General features: G+C 38.5%; 1 protein-coding gene across 6 annotated transcripts in view; it reads right to left on the reverse strand.

Moving 5' to 3' along the window:
* The window catches only part of POSTN (periostin), a 31,293-nt gene extending 12,695 nt beyond the window's left edge, over positions 1–18,598 (reverse strand). For 4 of the 6 annotated variants that reach the window (XM_038153407.1, XM_038153380.1, XM_038153398.1 and 1 more), the window contains exons 1-16: positions 18,402–18,598; positions 16,826–16,924; positions 12,907–12,971; positions 11,514–11,671; positions 10,739–10,903; positions 9,780–9,926; positions 8,756–8,897; positions 7,941–8,153; positions 7,646–7,780; positions 6,075–6,223; positions 5,462–5,598; positions 4,628–4,758; positions 2,933–3,063; positions 2,663–2,765; positions 2,218–2,285; positions 1,594–1,639 (exon numbers count right to left, since the gene is read on the reverse strand). In XM_038153407.1, coding sequence (XP_038009335.1) covers positions 1,594–1,639; positions 2,218–2,285; positions 2,663–2,765; positions 2,933–3,063; positions 4,628–4,758; positions 5,462–5,598; positions 6,075–6,223; positions 7,646–7,780; positions 7,941–8,153; positions 8,756–8,897; positions 9,780–9,926; positions 10,739–10,903; positions 11,514–11,671; positions 12,907–12,971; positions 16,826–16,924; positions 18,402–18,523 — 2,011 coding nt within the window. In that variant the 5' untranslated portion in view covers positions 18,524–18,598. The remainder of the gene's footprint in view (positions 1–1,593; positions 1,640–2,217; positions 2,286–2,662; positions 2,766–2,932; positions 3,064–4,627; positions 4,759–5,461; positions 5,599–6,074; positions 6,224–7,645; positions 7,781–7,940; positions 8,154–8,755; positions 8,898–9,779; positions 9,927–10,738; positions 10,904–11,513; positions 11,672–12,906; positions 12,972–16,825; positions 16,925–18,401) is intronic. The other 2 variants (XM_038153389.1, XM_038153417.1) reach the window with 2 other exon arrangements.
* Positions 18,599–26,640: the final 8,042 nt, after the last annotated feature.

The raw sequence follows: 26,640 nt of genomic DNA on the forward strand, positions 1-26,640 counted from the left end.
GATTTCACTCATACCCATCCACTGTAGAAGCCCACAGTGATAGAGGTTCCAGCCTTCCCAGTCTTTCACTCAGCTGAATCTACAGCTACAGCTTTCTAGATGTCCACATTGAACTCTCTAGCTTAATTTTTACAGGCACTGCTTCTTGTGCTACTCTCACTGGCCCTGGGAGGTAGAATCATAGAATATCTCAAGTTGGAAGAGATGCACTGGGATCATCAAGTCCTTCTTCTCCAAGGAGAAGGAAGACTAAGCCATATGACCAAGGGTGCTGTCCAGAAACTCCTTGAACTCTGTCAGGCTTGGTGCTGTGACCACTTTCCTGAGGATCGTGTTCCATTGACTGATCATCCTCGGGGTAAAGAACCTTTTTCTAATGTCCCATCTGAACTTTTCCCAAAGCAGCTTCATTCCATTCCCTTGTGTCCTCTCACTGGTCACCATAAAGCAGACCAGCACACCCCCTCCACTGCCCTTCTTGGGGAAGGCATGGGTTGAGATGGGGTCACTGCTCAGCCATGAGGTCACTCCTCTGCTTTCTCTTATCCAAAATGAACAAGCCAAGTGACCTCATCAACTCCTCAAAAGTCTTGACCTCAAGACCTTTCACCATCTTGATCACCCTCTTCTGGACACTGGGCCCAAAACTGGCTCCCAAAACTGCCCCAGCACTCGAGGTAAGGCCGCCCCAGTGCAGAGCAGAGTGGGACAATTCCCCTCCCTTGCCTGGCTGGCGATGCTGGGCCTGATGCACCCCAGGACACGGCTGGCTGGCTACTTTGGCTGCTGGGGCACTGTTAACTCATATTCAACTTGTCATCAAGGTGCATTACTCAATTTTTACAAAAATGGAGTAATTTTTTAACTTCAGTATGTCCATTCCCAATTTCAAAAGTCTGATGGAATGGTTTCACTTCATACTCTGAAATATGGGTAGGACTCCATCAGAATTTATTAATTTGTCTAAATTCATCTTGCCTCACAAGGTTACAGCAGGAACTTTGTCTTCTAACTGCTTGTTTCAACACATACTGTATAATCAGAAATTAAATGCACACCCTGAGAAAGGCTGCAAGAGAGCTAAAAGGGGTATTTTTTTACATGTACTCCCTAAAGAGCAAATATTCTGAACAACTGTCTCCCATTCAAGTCTCATATTTGCACACATGGGAAACAGGGTCAAGAGGTACACTCTGTCCCTCTGGAAATATTTATGGAAAAAAAAAGTATCTCAGCACACAGACAATGCTGCATCTTAGAGAGATACAACTCTGTTATGCACTGAACCTTGGCTAAAAGCTGAAAAACAATCTTTTCCACATGTATCTTGTCTACTCCGAGAGTTTAAAAAGAGTTTAGTCTTACTTCAGGGTTACTTTCCAGTCACACATCTGGAAAGGGAAAAATACAGTAGCTCAGCAGCCAGAAACATTCAACTTTGAGTCTTACTCTTCCTTTTCTTCATTGGCACATCTTACTTTCCCAGAAATTGTTTTCTTCTTTATTGAAAAGAGACGCACAATTCCAAATTGGAATTGGCACCATTTAAAAAGCAATATTCAACTCGTCTGGAAGTATTTAAAATGAACTTACTGTAAAATGTCAGTGGAATCTCTTTGAAAGTACTGTCACGAACAAACTATAAAAACAGAAAAGCAATTTATTTAAAATTTTTAAAAAGTAGCACTTGCCTTACAGTTTCCCAGTGAGTGTGGGTAGGATTCACTGCTTCATTGACCTAAAAGTTAGGTGATGCTATTTTTCTAGATTCTCTCATTCATTGTTGAGGGAGAATGCAATCTCAAGAAGATAGTTGAGACAGATAAGGATGTCTACTTTTTTTTCACAGGTTATTGATGCTGCTGACTTTAATGGAATAAGAATTTAGTCATTCAGTATTTTTTTCAAGTAAGTGATTGGTTTTCCAAGAGTGACAAAGTGAACTAAAGAGCACATTTGGGCCAATTCACACTGATGTTATTCAAATGCAAATATTCTACAATAATTTGGTGTTGAAAAACATAACTGTTGAGTGCAGGGTATCATTCATGATTATATTTGGGTAACTGGGAACTATTGAATGTGTTGTCTGCTGAAGAAAGAAAGGAGCATAGAATCACTTATGGCTTATAATGTGCTCAGTTTCATAGATCCTGACAGAAAGACAGAAAATTACTAAATTAGAGAACTAGAATTAGAGAATTACTAAAAGAATACCTTGATTTGAATGTATTTAATCAACTTCTTCAGTATGGTGAGCAGCTGATCATTTCCAACAGGCAGTTCTGACAAAAGAAGCAGGCACATAAGAGGAAATGTACAACTGTGTGCATTTTACTTTGATTTACAATGATCAGGAGGTGCAGTCATTCTCAAACACTCACACGAGCTTGTACTCGATATATATTATTCCATAACAGCAGAAAAGGTAGTCTTTGGCTAGTCTTGTCTTTCATATACTTTAATTTCATAAAATTTCAAAATCTTGCCAAGGTTTCAAGCAAGGTTCTTCCACAAAATGAGCATTGAGGTAAATTTTCTGTTTGAAATTCCACATAGGAATTGTACCTTTAAATTGATTACCTTTTTAAAGTTATTGCAGGTACTGACCATGTGAACAGATTTAGAAGAGTGTGTACAAATTTCACAAAATAATACTCACCTGCTGGATATAGGAGTTTGTCAATGACATGAATGACACCATTTGTTGCCATGAGATCAGATTCTCTTGATTTCAGTTCATTAACTAGAAGAGTATCATTCACCTGGTAAAGGATCAAAAGAGAATCCAAGTTATCAGGGACATTGGAAAACAGTCCCAAACCCTATTATAACATTTGGAGAAATGCATACCATTCTATAATGTGAATAGACATGGAATATAAAATCTCTTTTACAACGCTGTAGCAGGGAGACATTTTCTATACTTAACTGTTTTCAAGTAGAGTTTGCCTCCTTGGATGGTTTTGAGAATATTTGTTACACCAGGCTCAAAGCCACTTCCAATGAAAACTCCTTGTGTCAAGTGGTAAAGAAGAATATTCCTGAGAGCATTTTTGTCTCCTACGTAGAAATAAAAATGTAGGAACAAAATTAAATGATTGGGGATTGTTCTTTGTGGGAATGCTAAGAATTCACATAGACTTGAGCTAGAATGAAATATAATATGTACAAAAATACCACGAATGCATAGAATTTGAACCTGTTGAAATGATGACAAAGGGAAGAAGCCCAACTGTATGACAAAAAGATAGTCAGAAGATAATTACAAAGATCCTATAAGAACTCTTCTACAAAAGAGCTTAAAAGCGGTCAATGGAGCAATTAGAAGTGCTGAGTTTGTCTGTTCTTATAGAGGACAGAAGCAGCTTGGAGAAGTCAGGCGAGGGAAACCACCCTATTTTAGATAAGATTTCCATATTTCAAAGTTTGCATTCCTACGTGGGATGAATAGAAAAAAATTCCAATATTTTCAAAACTGTCTTAAAAAAAGATGTATGCTCTAGCCCAAGTTAATATCCTGATAGGGCTGTCTGGCTCCATGGAGGTTGAGAGTCATAGGATGGGCTGCAGAAAAACTATAACATGCCCTGGAGACAGGGTATTAAGCAGAGAAACTTTAAAACACATCTGTTTGCCATTACATGGAATATTGACCATTGATACTAGAATTACATGCTGATACTAGTTGCTATTAGGAGTTCCAGCCTTGATGAAACTGCAATGGGAATCTTGTCTGGTCATATTCTTTTCCTGATATCTCTTTCAGTGAAGATTTTCTGGTTTTTTCCTGTGTTTTGCTCTGATCACTGACACTACTGCAATTTACTTCACTACTGAAATGCTATTAATTATCTTCTCCTTCCTAGTAGAATTAGCACTGGTATTTTGTGACTGGACCATTCATAGGTAGCATTAAGTTCCATAAAAAGCCTAAACATGGCCACTCCAAAGATTTTTGCATGAACTGTCAGATTACCTTTGTAACTATGCCACATAGTTACTAATTGAAATAATCCTTGGTTTGTATCTTTCTTATAGATAAACAAAGTATTTCTTTATATTTGTTAAAAAGCAATATAGTTTCAGGTTTAATCTTTGTGGAGAAAGAAATATAATAACTTAAAAGAAAATCAAGACAGAATTCTAGAAAACAATCTGGCACCAAAAAAAAAAAAAAAAAAATCTGCTGAAAAATTAAATTATGAGGGCCAAGGAAAGCATTAAGTAACTGAGTCACAATGACAGAAAAAGAAAAAAAGGTGCATAAAGTCCCTGGAAATGCAGAAGGGCAAATAAAATTATCTTGTTAACTACAGAATTAGTCCAATATGGCATTCGCCTTGGAAAACTTCATGTCCTGAATTGAAGACAAAAATAATGGAAGCAACACTGTGGAATAAGATATTGAGGACTGAAATTTAAATTTAAAAATCAGGTTGGAATTTTTTTCCAAAAAGACATTTTCTCTATGCCCAAAAAGGAAATAATTAAGGGGATTCCTATGACCTGCTCTATGCAAAAGGTAAACTGTTTCAAAAGACAGCTTTTGTGTGAGAGGTACATTAGTCTCCTTTCCAATCAATTTTAATTTGCTCATAATTTGAGGGTTTTTTTGGTCACTTACTTATCAGTATGTCCTTGTCGTCATCAGTCAAACCTTTGAAGGCATCATTAGTTGGGACAAACAGAGTCCACTGTCCAGGCCGTGACAGAACATCATCCAAATCTGCAGCTTTCACCAGACTGAGGAAAATGCTGTTTAAAGCAAACAGACAAACCACAAATACATTTTTTTGAAATGTGGTATAATTGGGTCCAGGTACTCAGTTCCCCCATTTTTATTTCTGATAGTTTTTCAATTTTCAAACACTTTCACTGTTTCCCAGAAATAAAGATAATAGAAGAGGAAAATAAGGGAAGAAAAAAACAAAAAGAAAAGATCAGAGGAGGATTTTTCAAATACAAACCCCTGCAGATCAAACAGATAAAAGGAGGATGCAAAAGATTGTTCTTGCTCTAGGAGTATTGAGATACTTGCTGGAAAGGGACAGAAATAAGTACTGGAAAGGTATGCAATTCTTCAGCACCCATATGGAATTGTATCACTCATTAATTAAAACTCCAGAGTCCATTGCATTTATAGCTCTGGATGTATCACTCAATTCCTTCTGTCCTGTTACTCCTCTCATTCTAGGGTCTTACAACCCTTTGTGCCATAAAAAGCCATTGTAGCATAGCATGTGGAAGCCTTTTCAGCGTACAGCTGGAGAACATTTTTCTTCCCCCACTTTTTTTTCCTTTTATGTTATTTGTGTAGGTACTAAACCCTTCTCTGCCAATCCATGTTCTCAAAGCCCCAACAGCTCACATGCCCACAGTCCAAAACTTTTTCTCAGACAAGCTGTGCTGTATATACCCTCTGCAGGAAAATCTCAGTTCTGTCAGTATTGCTACTCACCTAAAACGCTTGTCATTTCTCAGCATTTCATGCAAGGTCTTTTCTGCTGGATTGATGATCTGTCTGAAGACGTGAATAAAACCATTTCTTCCTTCTTTGCTTCCTCTGACCATGCATGAATTTTCGATACATACAGCCTTATTGAAAGAAAAACAAATGTGGCTGTTTACACAATGCTAAAAATAACAACCATATGTATTTCCTACAGTCAAATTGTGTGTTCTTGCCAGGAAATTTGGCATTGCTTGAGTAAGCAGAAATAGCAAAATCTACAATAAAATAGCATGGTGCAAATATTTTAAAACTTGATTTTTTTTTCTGTGTGTTTTTTCCTTGAGAATGTTCTTAATTAGTTTTAAAAATGAGCTTTAAAAATTTGTAACCAACTAAGCACCCAATTTGAAATTCTGTTGCATTTTTCCAAAGAGTTCTTCATGCAAACAAAGCTCAAATTGAGAAGAACAGATCTTAATTTTTTGCTGTCTTAAAAGTTGAAGGATGTTTTGCTAGATAGTCATAATGGTAAGTGTTGGGGGTTTTATTCAGCTGTGCTTTTTATTAGCTTCCATTTTCAAAATTGTATGCAGATTTTTAGAAAGACTCATTCACTTACTGTGCGATACACAAAGACTCTAAGTAGTTTTCCTCCAATTGTTTCCAGCTCTTGTCCGTTGTACAGTTCATTGAGCCCAACTTTCACTTTTATAATGTGATTCTGCAGGATTGTTTTAAGAAGACGTTGATCCAGCCTTAAGGTGTCATCTACAAAGCAAATTAGATATTAATGTAAAGTAATTTATATAGTGAATTCTTATTCAAGCATAGTTAAAAGAATCTGGAAACACTGAATCTTTCTTTGAAATGCTTGAGTTAAAGCATGGACAGGTCTGTGTATACGGAAGACAAATTGTTTTGACCATTCCTCAAAAAAAGTCAAGAACTTTTAACATAGCCATGATTAATTAGTATAACTAATATGTCTGATGATTTATAGATGGACCTCTCCATCTTCTGAATTACTGCTATATTTTGTATTAGAACTAGTCCTTTACACATGTTCACCTAAATTCTATCCAAATTTGCTTCCTTAGTAGTAAGACTACACTCTAATTCTTTGAGAAAAGGCAAGATATCCATGCGGTCACCTGTGCAAATATACAAACACATGTTTTGCAGTATATTTATATCAGTTTCTCTCTGCTTCGATGTATTGAGAAATAATAACTTTCTTGTATTTCCTGGGTTTAATTGGGATACAGTCAAACTTCCTCCTAGCAGGTCCCACAGTGCTGTGTTTTGGGTTTAGTATGAGTATAATGTTGATAACACGCTGATATTTTGGTTGTTGCTGAGCAGTGCTCACCTTAACCCAAGGACATCTCAGTGTCTCACGCTCTGTGAGTGGCCAGTGCACGAGAGGCTGGAAGGATCATGTCCAGGGCAGGTGACCCAAACTTGCCAGAGAGATATTCCATACCATAAAATGTCATGCTCAGTTATTTACTGGGGGAACCTGGCTGGGAGGTGTCAGTAAATGGCTGGGCATAGAGCAGGGTAATTGCATTGTGCATCACCTGTTTCTCTTAGGTTTTAATCATCCTTTAAAATAATTATTACTATTACTCTTATTACTATTATTATTTTACTATTAGTAATATTAGTATTATTAATATTATTATTTTACTTTGTTAAAGTTATCAGATAGTTCTTATCTAAGCCTGTGAGGTTTTATTACATTTTTTTCCCTAATTCTCCCCCCCAGTGTGGAAAGAAGGGAGTGATCAAGTGGATGTGTGGTACTTAGCTGTTGGCTGGAATTAAATGACTGCATACATTTTCTGAGAATGAATAAGTTGTGAATCTAATAGAAACAATGTAAGACTAAGGAAACTGGCAGTTTATCAATATCTTTCCATTCCTACAATCTCTCTGTGCATATTTGATATCTTATTTTAGTGCTACTATTTCTATTAGCAAATCATATGAGTGAAAACAAGCTGTACAGCCTGGTGGTTAGGCTTGTTTTGTCTTTCTACAAAGTATGTAATTTGGAAGGATGAAGTCATTCTATTTCTCCATGATGCTCTTGCAGTGAGACTTAGAACAAGTACTGGGGGTTATTTGGAAAATTGTCAGGGTAGCATATATACTTGTTTATTTTGACAATCTTTTAGGGCTACTAACCTGAGAAAGCACCATTCAAAGGTGCCAGGAGAGTGTATTGGCCTTCTGGCCTTAGAGAAGATGCCAGGCCTAACTGTGCCACCAGGTCCGTAAATGTAGTCTGCTGAGCACCCCCCAGCTCAATGACTTGTTTGGCTGCAAACAAAGAATTAAGAAAAGGTATTTTAACACACAATATCTTCCTATTCCTGATTTGGATTCTCCATGCTTATCCAGAACTATATATCTGAGGGAATTTGGGTAAGGTTATTGAAAATATCTTCAGTGCAACATGTTTTTCATACACATCACTGACCAGAATCAGGAATTAGCACTTGATCAATGAGGTGGATAACACCATTGCTTCTCACAATATCTTTGCGTTTCACCATTTTCACTCCATTCACAGTCAGACTTTCACCATCACAACCAATTTCAACTGTGTTTCCTTCCAAGGTTTCATACACAGCTCCACCTGTGATGGCTTCAGAGCACTGAAGAGTATTTAATATATGGAACTTCACAAGAGCTGCAGAGAAAAGGGCAGGAATTTAATAGATGTAGGTGTTTGGACACATATACATATACATATAATTTACATATAGGTGTGGAATAAATCATCCCAGCTACACTACCCATCATTTCACTCACAAACACTTTATTTAAATTTAATAATACTGTAGGCCTCTAAATCACATTTATGATCAAAACTATTTGGCATCCCTTACATTATTAAAAATATATTGGTTATGCTACAATCTGCTAGTCACTGCATATGGTATGTTCCAACAGGACCATGAGAAAACCCCACAGGCTATGCAAAGGTATGACAGAATTTTATTCAGATAGCCCTGAATTTCTAGGGACAGGAATGTCTATCAGACCTATGCAGCTGAACTATCAGAAAGTCAATGTGTCTATATTTTCACAGTTCCCTTTAAATTGTTTTGGAGATTAAGTTTTCAATGACTTTCTATTATTAGGCAAGTGGAAAAATTAGAGACAGAAGAAATAACCCCTCCTACACACATGAAAGTAGAGGCGCTTCATTCCAGAGCTATAAGGGTAATGCATTTTCTGCCTCCTGATCCACTCATACATATTTCTCATTTGCAAAAAAAGTTTAAATACCTTCAGAGGCCACCTTGTCACCCATGATTCTTTCTAAAACTCCCCTTGGAAGTTTCTCAAAAGCTTCATTAGTAGGAGCAAAGATTGTGTAATGACCAGGTCTTCCAAGAATATCCATGACACCTGATGTAATGGCAGGAGCCTAAAATATAATTTTTTCTTTTAATGCTGATTATTTGAGATATTACCAAAATACATTATCTGTCTAATTTTACCTCATGCCTGCAGATACTTGGATGCTAGACTGAGATCATAGTGTTTTAAAAAGATAGATCATGAATGTTATAGAAAGATGAAAAAATTATTTGACAGAGGAATGTTTTTTAAACTGAAAACCAGAAAGTATTGGTTTTTATATTAAGTTTTTTATAAAAGATACTAAATATTGTGGTTGCCTGTAACTGTCATGAACTGGATTTGAGAGATTCAGAGGATCTTCTCCAACTTTATGCCTCTGCATTTAAAATACCCTTTTGTATTTATTAAGGAGATGGTGAATGGAAGAGGACAACAGTTATCTGCAAACCAATGGCTTATTTTTTAAAATATGCAGCATGAAATTCCATTACACTGTGCAGACACAATTTTCAGAAGATGGAAAAATTAGAAACTTGGACAATTTTTAATCATGTTTCGTCTGTGCAAGAAAAATACTTCTTATGTGCATTTACTGACTCTATGAGTCGGGTTCTGAAATTTATTTGGCGTCTTTACCATTTTTTATTATCCATTTTTAAATTGTTCTTATTTATCTAACACCAGACTCTGTAACTTCATGCTCACTTTTCACTTTTTCAGTGCTTGAAGAAGACACTTTTTAGGTACAGGGACACATTCTTTCCTATTGACGTTGCCTTTTTAAATACGTAGATTTGCAATATTACCTGGAGCTCCTAATTTAATTTATTTCTCTGTCTTACTGAGCTAACACCTCTTATTTCCAAGTATCATAAAGAAATAAAAAGGGAATTAAAAAAACCCTCCTTAAATAAACAGAGAAGAGTTTTTATTTTTGTCCACTTACTCTAAATGACGAAAGATCATCCTCAAATTCAATGAAATCTTGAATGGTATTTGCAACAGAAGTCAGGACACGATCAATGACATGGACAACACCATTGGTAGCAATTTGGTTGCCATGGATGATTCTGGCACAGTTAACAGTAACAACCTATATTTGAAGAATCAAGTAGTGGAAGATTAAACACTAATTTGATCACAAGCTTGGAACCTGACTCTCACAGACTGGCAATGTAGGTACTGTAAATTGTGTATTTGCTGCTGTTATTCCAGTTGTTTTTTTTCAAAATTTGAAGTAAAGCCTCGTAAGATTTGAAAGTTTGACTAAGCTTCTGGAAAGAGAGCAGCGGATTTATTCAGGTTACATTCATTTCATATTCATGTTCAATTTCTCACTGCAATTATTCTGATTTCTTCTGGCTAATATGTTGATTGTACTGGGATTTTTAGCAATAAAACCTGTAGACAAACAAATATTTTGATGCATTTAAGACAACAAAGATGAGTGACTTAACTGGGAGTTTTCTAGCATTTATAATTTTTTTTTGCCTAGGCAAATAATGGATGTGGCTTTTCTACAACTTTCAATGCTCCTACCATGAACTCAAATTCAAATAAAAGATCTGCTTTAATATTATTTAGCAAAACTATAAAAATTAGTAGTAGATTTTGCTGTCACATTTATTATGATTCTGTATTTTGACCACAAAAGGCTTTGTTTTTTATGAAGAAAGTACATTTTCATTCGCACTTTGATTTCTGAACATCACAATCTTTACTCATCCTTTCTTAGTGGTTAGTCTACAAAGCAGTCAAAAGTTCTTCAAGAGAATATTTATTTTTGTCAGTGGCAACTGACTTGGTGGATGGTAAACTTTTGATGATATATTTTCTTAGTTATACAAGGAAATAAAGGCAACAACTAAATAAATATATCAGGGGGAAAAAAGAGAATAGACTTACCCCATTAGGATAATGGTTAATAAACAATTTCTGGCCATTATACATAGACACCAAGGTCATGCCATTCTTAAGATCTTTTGTCAACATGCGCTTGTTTAACATGTGGTGGTGGAGAGAATTATACAGTTCAATATTTACATTGTCAACCAAATTCCTGTGAGTTTCCTGAAAAAAAACCCCAGGAATTTAATTAATTACAAGCTTCAAAACATCCTGCCACTCAGAATGACGTATGTATTATTTTACCTTACTATATTCTTTTAACATACTCAGCATCTCTTAGGGAAGAAAACTTTGATGCCTATAAATCTGGCTCTACTTAAATGATCTTTAAGTTTGATTTGCTCCCAAATGGATGATGAGTCTTCATCACTGTCAAATCATTGGAGGAGCTTTAATTCAATGTTTATTCAACTAAAATCATTACTAAAAGAAGGACACCTGAATTTCTGTCAGTGTACAGCCATACATCATGCAGCTGCTGGAATTTCTAGGAGTTTCCCCAAAATTATGCTAAAGAAATTAATAATACTAATATGTGTCATGCAAGTGCTTAAGTAAGAAGCAATTACAGTTACTTAGTACTCCTGAAAGTAAACCCAGCTTCTCTAGCTTCAGAAATGTACGCTAAATATGTAGATTATTTCATTATTACCTGTATTATGTCTTTCTGTGTCTAAAATCTTGACATTGTTTCCAATCTAACTTATCCCACACTAGCTGCTTCAGCTAAAATATTTAACTCATGCACAGGCACACAGACACACACACTTACTGAATCTAATTGGTCCCAGGCTTCATTGCTTGGTGCAAAGAAAGTGAATGATCCTCGTCCCTCAATCTCTTCTCTCAGCTTTGACATGTCAGAGTAGCGCTGTGTGGTGGTAGCTCCCACAATACCAAGCGTACCATACACGTGATCAATAGGAGCAACTAAAGTAAACATGAGGAAAGAATACTGTAAACTCTTCAGTTTATCACAATCAAATTTTCTTTTTGTCTTTTGGATGCATAATAGTTCTGAAACTGTTTAAGTCAGAATTAAACTATATATTTAGATTAAAAAATTAATTGTCAACATACTCAAAAATCATCTAAGTACATCTGCTTGCTATTGCTTTTTGTGATTTTCTCAATGAAAATTAGATCAAACAATACTGAATATTGTAAAATTTCCTTTAGAAGAGCCGTTGTATTTTGTATCAGTCCAGCATGAAGGAGGGAGGCTATCCCACAAAAATTTCAGTGGAGTGGGTCTCATTAAGTCACGATGGACTAGAATTCTTTTTGTGAGGCCTCTTATTCTTCTTCCAGTGTCTGGTTTATGCATATACTGATTCATCCAGAGAGTAAGAATGGCCATAATCTCACAGTTAAAACATGGCTACATGAGAACAGCATCCATCTCTCCTAATTTTAGGCATCTAGAAGTAGGATATTTGCATGCAACCTAATGGTTCTTGGTTCTTTTTATGGTTATTGAGAAGAACAGGTGATTCTAGTGTGTGACTGATCTCATCCTAATTTCAGCATCTGAAGGGAGATTTATTTATCTGAACAAACTGAACTCTGCAGTATTGAACATAAAAGGATTATCTCCCTTACAGGGATCAAAACCTATGAAATGTATTTCTTCTGACACAACTCTTTTCTGTGGCAATTAGTTTTGTTTTTACAAAGCAGAATAGCATAAATATGAGAGATTAAGAATTTCTGTCTTAATTTTTACTCTTTCTTTGATAAAGGCTATAAGACTCTTAGGATAAATTAGATTTAAGTTTTTTCAGAAAAAGGAAAATACAAAATTTAGATATGCTGCACCCTGGGTCCTGGCTTTCTGACCACACTGGTGTGCTTTAGACTAGTCTTGCAATTGATGGAAATAGGAATTAAAGGTCTTCTTTGGCAGCTTTGGGAACTGAAGACACTATCAATTCTCACCAATCCAGAATCTGGAAGGAGCTGGGAAAATCAAGCTAGACTTTATGATCAAATTCAGCACTAGCTCATTTTTAATTGTGCTTGCTACATGCAAATGAAGCTGTGCATTCTTAGCCAGTACTTCTTAAAAAGAGGCAATCATCTCTCATGATGACCACATTTGAAACTCTGTTGTAATTGTAATTCTTTCCACATGCCAACTTATCTATAAGAAAATAAGCTTGTACCTGCAGGACATCCTCTCGTACCATCCATCTTCATATAGCCAGGACAACACTCATATAAGACAGTTCTGTGGGATGTAGACAAAACCACAATTAAATAATATGCAGGAGAAATAAACTAATTTTACCTGAGTCTAATTTTATTTTTATTATCAACTTTTCATTGCTAGCACATACTCTCCAGCTTTTCAGCCTTTTTTTGTCCCTCAGTCTTTTTTGTATTGATTGCAAATTGGTAATATTTTACTAAATGTAAAGTTGTTGAATTTAAAGAATGACTGTCATCATAAAACTTAAGCATTGGAAGGGAACATGGGCAGGCTTATAGTACTGATATAGAGTTACCAAAAGATGATGTGACTAGAAGAGCAGCTGAATAACATTAATTTATCTATTGTGTGTTGATCAGATTATGACATTGAACAAAGAGAAAAAGGATGAGGTCATTAAAATAAAATCCTGGTCGAAGGGTTGTAAAGGAAAAAGATAAATTTAAATGAACAAAATAGAAATTAAAGTGACAAAACTACATGCGGTCACCTACATACTGGTTATAGGAATAAACAAGTATTTCAGAGAAGGTCCTGTGCATTGTACGGAGATAAAAAGTGGGATAAGAGAGCCTCTGTTTTCCAAGCAAGAATTTGAAGAAGCTCAGGAATGAGGGAGAGAACTAATTAAGAACAGACATAAAACTGGTTACAGACAAGGAAGTCACTAAAAACTAGATGGATGAACTCAAGGGAAAGTTCACAGGTAAATGTAGTAAGGATGAAAACCAGAATACAAGAAACCAAACCCAGGGTTTAAAAAGCTTGTCATCACAGCACACAGAGATTTTAGCATTGCCAAGGGCTAGGAAATGTAATATTAAAATACTCTCATTCTCAAATACACATAAGATACACATAACAGCAAACCAGGGCTGAATGACAATTCTATAATGTAATGTTCATTTTAACATGGTGTTTCTTATAAGATATAATGTCTTCTTAAAAAATAGACAGAAATAAGAGTTCTCCCATTGACCTACTTGAAAAATCCTCCTCTTTTACAGGAAAATGCAAATTCACTAAAGTTATCACTGAAGTAAATTTGGCTCCTTGGAAGACATTTAATACATTAAACTTCAGATATTTTTCAAATTATGGTACACTGTACAGTATATGGTACACCATAATGACATCACTGTTTTACGTAATATATTTATTTTTATAGATGTGGCTGATGCTGGCAGTTCTAAAGTTCTGAACACTCATTCCTTGAAGCTTTTTATTGGGCCTTTAACCACTACAGTTCAATTTTAATTTGCAGAATCTTTGGTAGCAGCTACTAAACTACTTCAAGAGATTTTAAAATAAAGTAGACTGGAAGAAAAATAATAATAAACAACATGACTGGAAAAGTGAGGATTATCATCCCATAAAAGAGAGCAATCTGATAGAAGTGGTGAAAATTATTTCTTTTTTAAACACAGTTTTTAATTTCTCTGTGCTATGAAAATATTTTTTATCCATTCCTTCACACGCATCCACATACATAACGTATTCATCCTTCTGCCATAGGGATATTTTTAACTGAGAAGCCATATATTGAAAGTATTAGTATAGTTATTTTAGTACATCTCTTTCTTTAAAGCAATTCATTAAAGGCTGTGTCTTGGGAATGCAGGGATAGCTTAGGCTACAGATTTTTAATCTAATGATAAACCTTTCACTCTTAGTCCTTCTTGCATCCTTGCCAGAAGCTAATAATGAAAACATAATAATCTGATTCTCTGTTAAAAAAAAAAAAAAAAGTGTAGCAAAATAGGAATTAAAATGTTCTCCTAACTGTGTGAACTGCTTTGTCATGAGAAAATATTTTTTCCTCCCCTGGAATAAAAAATATTTCCCCCTCATCCCACGGGAAGCTATGAAAAATTGCAGTTTAATTAGCTTTTGGAAAAAGCAAAGAGGCAGCTGAGTTATAAGCATAGAGTAAGACATGGCAAGTTTAATCCTCATACCACATCCAGCAATGATACAATTAATGAAAGACAGAAAATTGGCTGAAGAACATAGGTAAGACGAAAATGCTTCTTCAGCCAAGCATTACAAGATCAATGCCTTTTTTACCACATATCTTGTTATTCACAGCCCAGGCTTCTTTTCAGTTAGCAAGTTCCTACTCACATTATTCCTGTTCCCTTACAGTTTTCTGCGGTTAGAAGGTTCTTAAGCTGTGCCCAAAATGTAAGAAAGATAGGATGGGAAAAAAGAAGTTTGTATGGAGCATCAGCCCACAATAATGTCAGAACTAGATAAAATTCGGTGCAAGATGCAGTTCCTCAGTATATCCTGTGTGTAGGCAGAGCAGACAGGGGAAGTGCCACCTCAGACCAGACCAGAAATTATCCTCATATGCATCCTTACTTGCTCAGTATAAGGTTGTGGCCAAAAGAAGAAAGAAAGCAATTATTCAGCTAAGAAACCAATGTTGCATTCTTGAGGTTTTGGTGGGGTTTGTTTCTTTGCCTTTGTCTTTTTTTTTTTTGTTGTTGGTTTTATTTTTTTTTTTTTTTTTTTTGATGGTTTGGTTTGTTTGTTGATTTATTTTAGGTTTTTTTTTTGTTTTGTTAGGTTTTTTTTTAAGTACTACATTGTCCTGATCTCCTTCCTCCAAAGGAGTATATTCCAAAGGAAAAAGACAGAACAGCACTACCTTAATCCTTGTTATTCTTGGCTAACAGAGCCAGTTTTCAGTTTATTCAAATCAGCTCTGTGACTCATCTGTTTCTACTTCTTGCTGGCATGGAGATAAAATACTGCTGAGAAACAGTGGAAAGACTTTTGGTCCAACAAATGCTGATTTTAGGAAATCTGTATGTTACACTTCCATTGTAAATGGGAATTACCTATAAAAACTTACAATATTTTATAGACATAAGTTAGGGAGGACTTTTTAATGTGGGGATATTGACATGAGTTGAGCCATTGTTCTTTGGATTAGCATTCTTATTGGAGAAGTCTCCTAGTCTTGTCTGTGTTTCTGAGTTTAGTATGCAGACTATAAAACTCATTAATGGCTAAGACTAAGTTACAACAGATGCTTTATTATAACCACAAAAACCCCTAAAACAACCCTCAGGAATTCTTTAACTCAACTTATTCTCACATACATACTTTTCCTCATCTAGCCCTGATCTGTGAGTGCTTGTGCAATGGTAGTGGGGTTAAAATGGAAGAGGAAGGGCAGGTGATAATTTTGTGTACACTGTCATGACCAAACCCACCCAGCCCCACCGCTCAATGTCTTCATCTGGTTGGCTGTATTAGACTTCTTGAGGTTTTCCACAGGACTTGTGAAATGTTTTACAACTAACATTCCTCAAAATTCTGGTCATGAGGAGAACTAAGTCTCCACGTGACTTCAGTTCGATGAGTCTAAACCAGTTATTCCTTCAAACTACTTTTCCTAACACATGAAGTTATCTATCACTGCTTCTGGAGCTTTGCAAAGTAATTCATTCCCTCAGATTCATTCTGAGAGCAGACCTTCTTTCATGGGAAGACATGACATCTATCTAGGAATAAAACCACAGAAGTAGGTTGCTTTCCAAATGCCTGTGAGAATATTCAAGTTCCACTCTAAGCATTTTCAGGAAATACCTTTCTTCCCAATGTGTCTGCGGTAGAATAAAATTTAGTGCCAAAGTTGTCAGTAGTATGGCAGACTTTACTGAAAAGGTAAAGTAGTTTGGATGACTTGCAGTGTGCCCTGAGAAGGAAAGGGGAAGTCAGTATTGCAATGCCACCTGGAGGAGAAGTAAAGATTCTAACATAAACTATAAACAGTTTGTCTGGGAGAAAAGGAGTTTTCTAATCGTACATTTTTATTATCTTGGTCAATGGAGAACAGTTTGAAAGCAGAGCATACTTACGCTTTCTTTCCACAGATGGCTTGCTGGTACCAGTTTCTGCACGTGCTGAAGTATTTCTTTTTTGTTCCCATAACTTGCTGAAGAGCACAGACGTTTGGGCTATGGATGCAGTGAGAAACATTTTAAAAAGAAGTTTTCATACATGAAAAATTTTACATGAAATAGTAGCAAATAGTTTTCCTGTCGAGTAAGAAATTAACATCTGGCTTCAGTTCCCAGGACAGGTGTGTTTTGAAGTAGCCACAGTGCAAGTTCTTGGGACTGCCCAGCTGGATTCCTTGGCAAGTCCACCCTCCCTGCAGCGACAGAAGCTTCCCCTTCGTTCTGGTTTGACCCTGTGTTGCTGATGGGCAGAGATCACCAGCTGTGCCCAGGCAAGTCTTGATATCCATTTCTTCCTTCCCCCTGTGAAGTGAATTACCAGCCACTGGGGACCAGTGAACACCATGAGGCTCTTTTCATTAAAGTTTTTGTCTTGTACACATCTGTGCAGCTGAAGGTCATGGGGAGATGGGGAAGAAAAGTGCCTTGTTCTTTAGGTAGAAGGAAGCCCTGTCTTCTGTAAATCAATCAGCTATTTTGATTACCAACCATTTTGAGAACCACAGGCACCTAAATAAACATTCTGGGAATTACTGGGGTCCAAAGGGTAAATTGACATGTAAATAAAAGGAGTCACAGACTTTAGAGGAGGAATATGTGTTCCATAGCATGGTGGTGTACAAAGATGAATTTCTTACAGTCAAATTCCATGGAGCAAGGACATTTCATCCCTTATTTTTATATTTCTGCAACTGAAAAAATTCATCAGTTCAGAAGTTAGAGTATATACTTTACATCACTGGGAAGCCAGTGAGCTTCTTAATTTGAAAAGCTAAAAAAAAATTGAAAAGTGTGTGTGTATAGCAGGCAGTGGGAAGATAGGATGGTAAACAATTCTTATTCACAGAATGTTATTTGCTTAAGAAGACTAGAGGAAAATATCTTTAGGCACATGTGTTTTCCTGACACCAGCTGTTCAAATTATTTCCATGTCTCCAAGCAGCCTGGCTTGTAAGCATTGCCTTTTGGAAGCCCTGCTGAGCAGCTTGCTGCATTGCTCTAGTGGGAACAGAAGTTTCACATAGGATTCCCAGTATATATTCCCACATTAGAAAACATTTAAATAGAGTTAATGGTTTTCATCAGGATGGAATAAATAGAGCAAATACTGTGGATAGCTATCAACTCTGCAAAAGTTCGAAAACACATAAAAAATTTCTGATCTCCCATTACAATACTTACAAACTGAAATTAATTTTGGTGATTCTGAATCACATTTTATCCATTGAGAAGTGGTGATTTTATATTTCTTTCCATTTTATGAAGTTTAACAGTATTCTGTCTCCTTTTAAAACTCCATGAAAAGCTTTTTATTCAGGTACAATTCTTGTAAAATAAATTTTAAAAGAAAATTCTACTTGAATGACAGTAAAATTTTATAGTGAAAAATTACATGTAATATAATGCTAGAAGAAAGGGAGAATAAAGATTAACAAGCTTCCTTTTAAATTAGAAATAAAAGCCAGTTACTTACCCCTGGTCGCGTGCCCTTATTCGACTGTGAGTTAAAATCTTGTCATAGTGAGCATAAGCAGCTGCTTGTTCAAAAGCAGACAACAAAAAAGTCAAAAAGGTGAATAAGAAAAAGATCTTCATCTTTAGTCCTCTGTTGCTTCTGGCAAGTCTAGAAGAGAGAACTGGCAAAGGGTCTGGAGAGCTGACAATTTATATACATGCTAGAAGGTGGTGGGAGGGAATAGCAGGATCAACCTGAAACTTTGTACCACCCCCCACCCCTTAGAACAGCAGCTTTTGCTGTCAGCTTCAGTAACCTAAATCAGTACCCTAATTAACCATATAAATAATTTCTTTTAATCCCCAATTGATTAATTTCTTCCTTATTACAGAAGGCTTAACATTTTATTCTGCTGACACAACAACAGAGAGGGTTTGAGAAGTTTAGACTTTGACTTATGGTTTAGTATTTATAGCACTGAGGCATCCAGAGGTCATGATCACTGCGTGTGGTTTTATTCAAACCGAGAGGAAGATGTTGTCTGTTCCCATAAGAACTGCATTGCTTTCCTTTGTTTTCCATGTCCTCACAGTTATCAGCTACAAGCTGTTTAACTAGTGAAGTTGACAAAAGTTTCAAATACAGTTGCCAATAACCTGAAATAGCATTTTTGTCTTGAGAAAAAAAAAAGGCTGTATTAACACATATTCTGATTATGAAGTAGTCACTCAATAAAATGCAGCATTAATTTAAATATTCATTTTAATTCTAATGATAGCGAGTTCTGTTACATAATGCTTTCATTCAGAGCTTTATGGAATCTATGATTACATATCATACCAAAATCACAAAGTATCTGAACATTTGCATGTGTACCTTTCTGTACTTATTAGTCAGTCCTTCAAAGCCTCTTGTACAATGGAAAATATGATGGAGATGGAAAATCCAATTCTGAGCTGTAAATGAGGAAACTGAGGCAGAAGTGACAGGCTCAAGTCTCCTAGTAAGGGATAGTCTTAAGGCTCCAGGGGCAGCTGGTGTGTGGACTGCAATCCAGGAGTTTGAAATTTTCAGGTCAAGGAAAAAATTCTGCCATTTATATAAAAGTGTTTGCATAACACTTCATGGTTCCTAAGATTAAGAGCAAAGACATTTGGTTAAATGGTATGTGGGCTTCTGTTCTATCATGACCTTTATATACCCAGCTTGCAAAAAACTGCTCATGGAAGTATCAGCACCTCTTGGTGTATGAGCTCCATGCCTGAAATTTCACTGACAGATCAACTGATGGAAGTGATGGGCCAACTCTGTGATTTCATATTATAAGCTTTAGGAGAAGATCAGTGCTGTGCTGTTATTCCTCTAAGAGCTTTTTATTTCTTTCTGGTCTTGGCAGCAAGAAATACTCTGAGAAATATTGCCTCTTAAGTGCCTAGCTGCGATATTTCAAGCTGCTAATTTGCCTTAGTCGAGTAGTCTTTGCAGTTCTCAAATTAAAGGTGAAAAATCAGAAGGTACACTTTAAAATTAACTTGAGAAACTTCAGGAAGTCCCAGAACAGTCCCAGTAACCTGTCTTCTCAGGACTCCCTCTCTCATCTCTGAGATCTCAGCATAGCTCATGTTCTTCTCTTCCACATTTACCATGTAGCACCAAAAAAAATAAAGTAGCAATTAATGCTGCTGCATGCATTGGGCTCTTGTTTACAGAGCTATCCACCACAGTTAATGATGGAGCAATCTGAGAGGGCAACCATTTTTCTTTCCATGGTTTTCCAGTTTTCTGATTAGTGACCTTAACTCAAATCTCAGAGAATCCAGCTTGTTCTCTGCATTGAGTACAGTAGGCTATAGTCAAACACTTAATACCAAGCCTGGTGACATCACTATACTATATTTAATGAGGCAAGCATTAGCAAAAAATAGTAAATGCAGATGTAAACTAAGCTGCCACCTTAGGTTTTTTTCTTCATTCTGCTAAATGTTTTGTGCTCTTATATTTCCTAAGTGAGGTTATGTTGAAGTTCTAATTATAAATGTTAAATACGTAACTATAAAACCAATTAAAATGCCTAATGGACTTGAATTATTATTGTAGTAATAAGAATAATTATTACCCACAACAGAAAGAGTATATCCAAAGAAATACCTGGAGTAAGAACACGTATTGATTTTCATCTTCCAGGGCGTGCAAATACTGTCAAGAAGCAAAGTCTAAGGTATCTGCTATTCTGAAGGGTTTATTGTATTTCTCTAGAGACCTCTAGTGGAGAGAAATCTGTAAAGCCATTTTCTGAAACCTGTGTTAATTGTTCACACTAAGAATTTATTGAGTGATAAGCAATTAATTTTGTTATTCTTAAAGAGGATTAGTCTAACTATATGATACAAATTCTTTGTATTCAAGTATTTAGGGTTGCGAATAACTTCTTTAACATCAAATTGAAGCAACAGAATCATCTGTCTATTAGTAATTTGTGCCCAATCCATAACATGAAATCTCAACATTATAGCAATAGGGTTCAAAAGAAGCTTGTAGTAATTCTGGACTTAGTTCTCTCTGGTCATTTACTGCAGGATTTAACAAAAAGGATTCTGCTCCTGAATAGAAATTATTTTTGTTTTAAAGTTTAAATTTCATTTGGCACATATTGTCAAATATTTTTGTCCTCATATTACCCCCTTTTTTCAATAAATAAACTTATTCTATACATTATTCTGTCTTTCCACATTTTAGCAACACAAAGGAGTTTATCAAAATAGCTTCATGTTATTTTCCCCATGACATCACTCAGTGAGTGTGTGACACAGCATGTATGTACAAACATACTTGGGAATTTGCAGGGTTGCTGTTTCTCCTTGGGCCAGTGCTGCCAGGCTACCTCTTGCTCCAGGAGCGTCTCCTCCACGGTGCCGTCTGGTATCACCCAGATCACTCAGCCCACCTTCCGCCCAAGCCCAGATGTTGTAATATAAAAATGCCCCACCACCGAATGGAGAGCAGGAGGGCTTCTTGCGCGCCTAATCCAGAGAGGTTTATTGAGGGAGGAAATGGAGAGGAGCAGGAACACAACCTTCTCTGAAGGGGAGCAGAGGCAAAAAAGCCCTGACCCTGGGAGGGGTCCGGGTATATATACTCAGGGAGGTAGGCGGGGTTTGGGGAGGAGCTAGGGTGGGGTAACACGCCATGAACCAATAGGGAAAGGAGGTAGGAGTGGTTTCAACCTAGGGACCAATGGGGAACAGGGAACCAAGGAACCTTCTAGAACAGGGGAGAGGGGAGTGGGTGACTGACACGGTGATTGACATGGGAGCTTGCATTACACACATGTTGTCTCCCAAGGCATTCCCAAGCTTTCTTCTTTCAGGCTGCCTCCCACATCTCCCCCCTTTCAGTTAATTAGAAAAATGCTGTTAAATGCCTTATTCATGGTCTTCTTAAAACACATAAATGCTGTGGAAACTATCAACAGGATAATAAAAAACCATATCAGGCTCCTAATGATAGAAAGCTGCCCACTCGGGGACACCCCATTGCGCCAACATGCGGTCCATTGGGTCGCGAATCTTTACTTCTGTGAGTAGGTTTGCAACTTGGTCCTGGATCTTTTGGATATTCGCATGGACCGAAGTGCTTCTAGATGTTAAGTTGAAGCAGCAAAGTCCCTCAAAGTCCTCGCATCCGTGACCATGGGCAAGCAAAAGATAGTCAATCGCCGCTTGGTTTTGGAGAGTGGCATGTCTGGTGGTTTCTTCATCAGCCAACAAGTCCGATAGTGCGGCTGAGGTAGCATTGGCCTGCTTACTCAGCCAACACCCTAAACAGGAAAGCTCCTTGAGAGCCTTCGCTGTGGCATACCAAGGTAAAAAGATTGAGGCCGCGACTCTCTTACCCTCATTCCAATTGTAAATTTTATTGTCGCAGTTGGGGTCGAATGTAGCGTAGGAACGTTTTTGTCTTGCCAAGTGTGTATTTTCTTTCCAATTAAGAATTTGGGTCTTGTTTGGGGTGAGCGTAGTAAGTTGGCCAAGGCTACAGGGACCCCCCTTGATTTTCGACGGGATCCCAGCCCACTCCTTGTCCCCGCAGATAAGGAACACTCCCTCGGGGAGCAGTCTGGGAACGGAAGAGGACTCGGACAATATGTTGCTTGTATAGTTGCACCAATCGGTTACATAGTATCTTTTTGAGGTCAGGGATACATGTTTTCTTCGTATCTCTCCTGTTTGATCTTTTGGTTGTCCAATCGCCAGACAGTGTTCTTGTTTGAATTTGTAGAAGAAGCGAACACAATAGGTGGCAGGGAAGGAGCCCAGCAGGTCTAATTCTTGGGGCTCCTGTGGTGCATGTGGAAGGATCCTCGTTCACTCGTCCCAGGTGTCCACCAGGTTGGGTTCCTTACCCGCATATGGATAGTCTTTTGGGGACAGGGGTACTCCCACCAGGCATGTGGACAGGGGATCATCTACATTGCCCATGGCCATGCAGAAGTTCTCCTGCTTGATGGACTTCACAAGGGTGACCCAAATGTTTTCCTTTGGTTGTTGCACGATCCAGGCAGCTGTTATCTGCATACATATCCACGGAAGCACTGTGCCCGCAAGTAGCATTTGGGTGTTTTGGGAGCCATCCGTGGGCTGAGGCACTGGTGGTTCTATATAGAGAAGGAAATAACACTTACTTTTAAGTTCTGCAGTTCCCCTTCTTGGTTTTTTCTTTTCCCATCTTTCCATCTTTCCCGCTTTTAGAAATAAGTGAAAAAACAAAATGGAAAAAAAGGGAATGGTATAAGGGTTAGGGGTTAGGGTTGGGGTGGACGGCTTTTGGGAAAAAGGTATGAGGGGAAGGGGAATGGGACAGTTGGAAAGGTGTGGAAAGGGGTCATAGTGGGTACGATTGGTAGGTATCTGCGTGTGATAAGAACTCTTGCTACAATGTTTTGAGGAGTAGTCTTCTTTTTTCCTCCTACACCACGCAACCGCTGTTTCCGGGGTGGTCTGTGCGGGAGTTGCAACATTGGCAGTGGATGTTTCCGGGGCTGTTTCTGGGACTTCAATAAAAGGCTTCACGAACTTGGCTGGAATCCACCGAGGGCCTTCCTCTGTGGAGACACAACCGTACCCTTTCCCCCACGTTATTAATGGGTACGGTCCTTTGATGTTTTTTGAGTCTGGATCTTTGATCAGCATTGGTGGTCTTTCTTTAAGGTGTGCGTATGTTGAGTTGTGAAAGTGGCGGAGGATTGGGGGATTCAGTTCCCTCTCAGAACAGTTTAAAAAGTTCATTACACAAAGCACCTTACACAGTTTCTCCGCCGGGGTCATTGAGGGGTTAACACAGTGCTGGTGATCAAGTAACTTTTTTATCTCCTTGTGGACCCTCTCTACCAATGATTGTCCTGAGGGGTTGTGTGGGATTCCTGTGTTGTGCTTGATGCCCCAAGTCTGGGTAAAGTGCGTTAAGTGCTTCTAAGTAAATGCAGGCTCACTGTATATTTTAATTGTTTTGGGCACGCCTAATGTTGCGAAGGCCATGTGAAGGTGTTTGATGACATCTTTTGATTTCTCTCCTGCATGTGTGGAGGCAAACACTGCCCCGGAAAAAGTGTCAATGGATACGTGAATGTATTTCAATTGCCCAAAAGGGGCATAGTGGGTGATGTCTGTTTGCCATAGTTCTAATGCCTGCAGTCCCCTGGGGTTTACTCCTGTTGCGACTGATGGGAGGGCATACGACTGGCAATTAGGACAAGTCGCAATGATTGCTCGAGCTTGCTCCTTCGTGATCTTGAACTGCCTAAGGCAGGGACATTTCGGTGGAAAAAACCATGGCTCAGCCGAGCCTGAGAAAATATGTCTGGAACTGCAGGTGTAGTTAGGGTGGCCATAGCTAAGGTGTTTGCCTGTTGGTTGCCCTCAGATACGGGCCCCAGAAGCTCTGTGTGCGACCTGACGAGTAAAATATGGGTAAGGTTGCTCTCTGTGGGAGATCAGCCAAATTAGTTCGGAGAACAAGCTGTATAATTTTTTGTTTGATACTTCTTTGAGCAGGGCATGTTCTGCCTGCTCAGCTATACCAGCTACATAGGCCGAATCAGTGACCAAATTAAGAGGTTGCTGAAATTTTTTAAATGCCCTTACCATTGCAGCTAATTCTGCAATCTGGGGGGAGCCTTCAACAATCTGGACATCAGACTCCCACTTCTGAGTGCCCAGGTCCCTCCAGGTGAACACCGACTTACGGGATTTCCCGGAGCCATCGGTGAACAATGGTGATGGCATTTTTAATTGGTGTATTGCTTTTAAGAAATTTTGGGGCCAAATGTAATGTGTATTTGAAAAGATTATGTTTTGGATAGTGAATCGAAATCTGGCCAGAATAGCTGTCTAGAGAAATTCGGAGGTACTCATTAGTTTGTAAAATGAAGTCCAATTGCTCCAAATTGTAAGGTAGGTAAATACATGCCAGGTCGCAAGCTGCGAGGGTCCACAGCCTCTGGCGACCTTTTATTGTTAATTTAGAGATTAACTCGGGCGGGGTGGTAATTGTTTCTCGGGGCTGATAGGGCAGAAAGATCCACTCTATAATGAAGAGTGGGTCTTTCTGCCTATCATCCCATTGGAATATTAAGGCGTGAAACTTGCGGCACTCACCGAAAACTCCGATGTTCAGCGGCAGCGTCCGGTCGACCCGGTGTGTCTGCCGAGTCTTGATGGCGTCCGCGACTGCCTGCAGTGCCTTTTTCGCTTTGGGTGTCAGGGGGCAAGGAAGACTGAGCTCACTGTTCTTTTTCTTCTGTCCTCCTGGGTCCTCTTCCGGTTTTTTCAAGAGCTTAAAAAGTGGTGACAGTTCTTCATTGGAAAGGCCAAGCAGTGGACGGATCCATGTGATGACCCCGGAGAGCTGCTGCATATCCCTTAAGGTCCTGGGGTCGTTGTTAATTGTCAAATGTTGGGGCATGATGGTCTGTCCGGAGATTAAGAAACCGAGGTACCTCCAGGGGGATGAAAGCTGAATTTTCTCCAAGGCAATTTGGAATCCTGGGGTCTCGATGACTGAGATGGTCTTTGTGAGTGCTGCATCCAAGTAATTTTTTGTTAGGGCACATATCAGGACATCGTCCATAAAATGTAAGATGATTGCCTCCGTGAACAGTTTGCAAACTGGTGACAGTATTGTGTGATGAAAGTTTGGCAAAGAACAGGGGAGTTTTTCATCCCCTGGGGCAGGGTGACCCAATGATAGCGCCTAAATGGTTCTGCTAGATTAGTGGTTGGTACTGAAAACGCAAATCTGGGGGCATCTCCTGGGCACAGGGGGATATTGAAGAAACAGTCCTTTATATCAATGATGGCCAATGGCCAGTCCCTGGGGAGCATGGAGGGTGAGGGGAGGCCTGGCTGCAGGAGGGACCCATGTCCTCGATAACCTCATTTACTTTCCTTAAATCCTGGAGCAGGCGCCACTTGTCTTTGCCGGGTTTTTTGATGACAAAGACTGGAGTGTTCCACGGGCTCGTGGATGGTACTAGATGCCCCAACTGCACCTGCTCCTCCACCAGTTCTGTGAGCGCGACAAGTTTGTCCTGTGGAAGGGGCCACTGGTCTACCCACACCGGTGTATCAGTTTTCCAACGCAGTGGCGGGGTAGTGCGCTCCACAGTGGCCCACGCTAAAAATCTCATTTGGGGTCAGGGATGTCGAGGCATGCCCCCCACTGGGACAAAATGTCTTTGCCCAACAGGGCGACACTTGATGTAATAACAAATGGCCGAATGGTGGCAATCTGTCCCTCGGGTCCCTCCACACACACTTGGTGTTTTCTCTGGAGGGAGTTGACCATTCCTCCAATGCCACAAGGGGGCACTAACTCCCAGTCATTGGGCCACTCTGACTTTGGGATAATGGTGATGTCTGCCCCGATATCCGCCATCAGCCACATTTCAATTGTCTTTCCTTTGTAGGAAACGGAGACAGGTAGCACAAGTCTCTCCTGGGTTACATGGTGGGATAAGAAGACTTGATAGTCATCATCCCCAGCATAAGGGTCTTGTTCCGATAAAATGTACATTTGTGCGAAGGGGGTTCTCTTGCACAATGTAAAAGGTGGCTCAGTGCAATTAATGGATACAGTTATCTTGTTCCCTGGCTCTATCTTGACAACCTCAGGTAAAACGTTGATGTGATATGGTGTATGATGGCTGTCTCCCAGGAGAACCACTGTAGTGGTCTGTTTATTATGAGGAGGGCTTAGAAAC

Source organism: Motacilla alba, chromosome 1 (assembly GCF_015832195.1).
Source record: "Motacilla alba alba isolate MOTALB_02 chromosome 1, Motacilla_alba_V1.0_pri, whole genome shotgun sequence".
Taxonomy (NCBI): domain Eukaryota; kingdom Metazoa; phylum Chordata; class Aves; order Passeriformes; family Motacillidae; genus Motacilla; species Motacilla alba.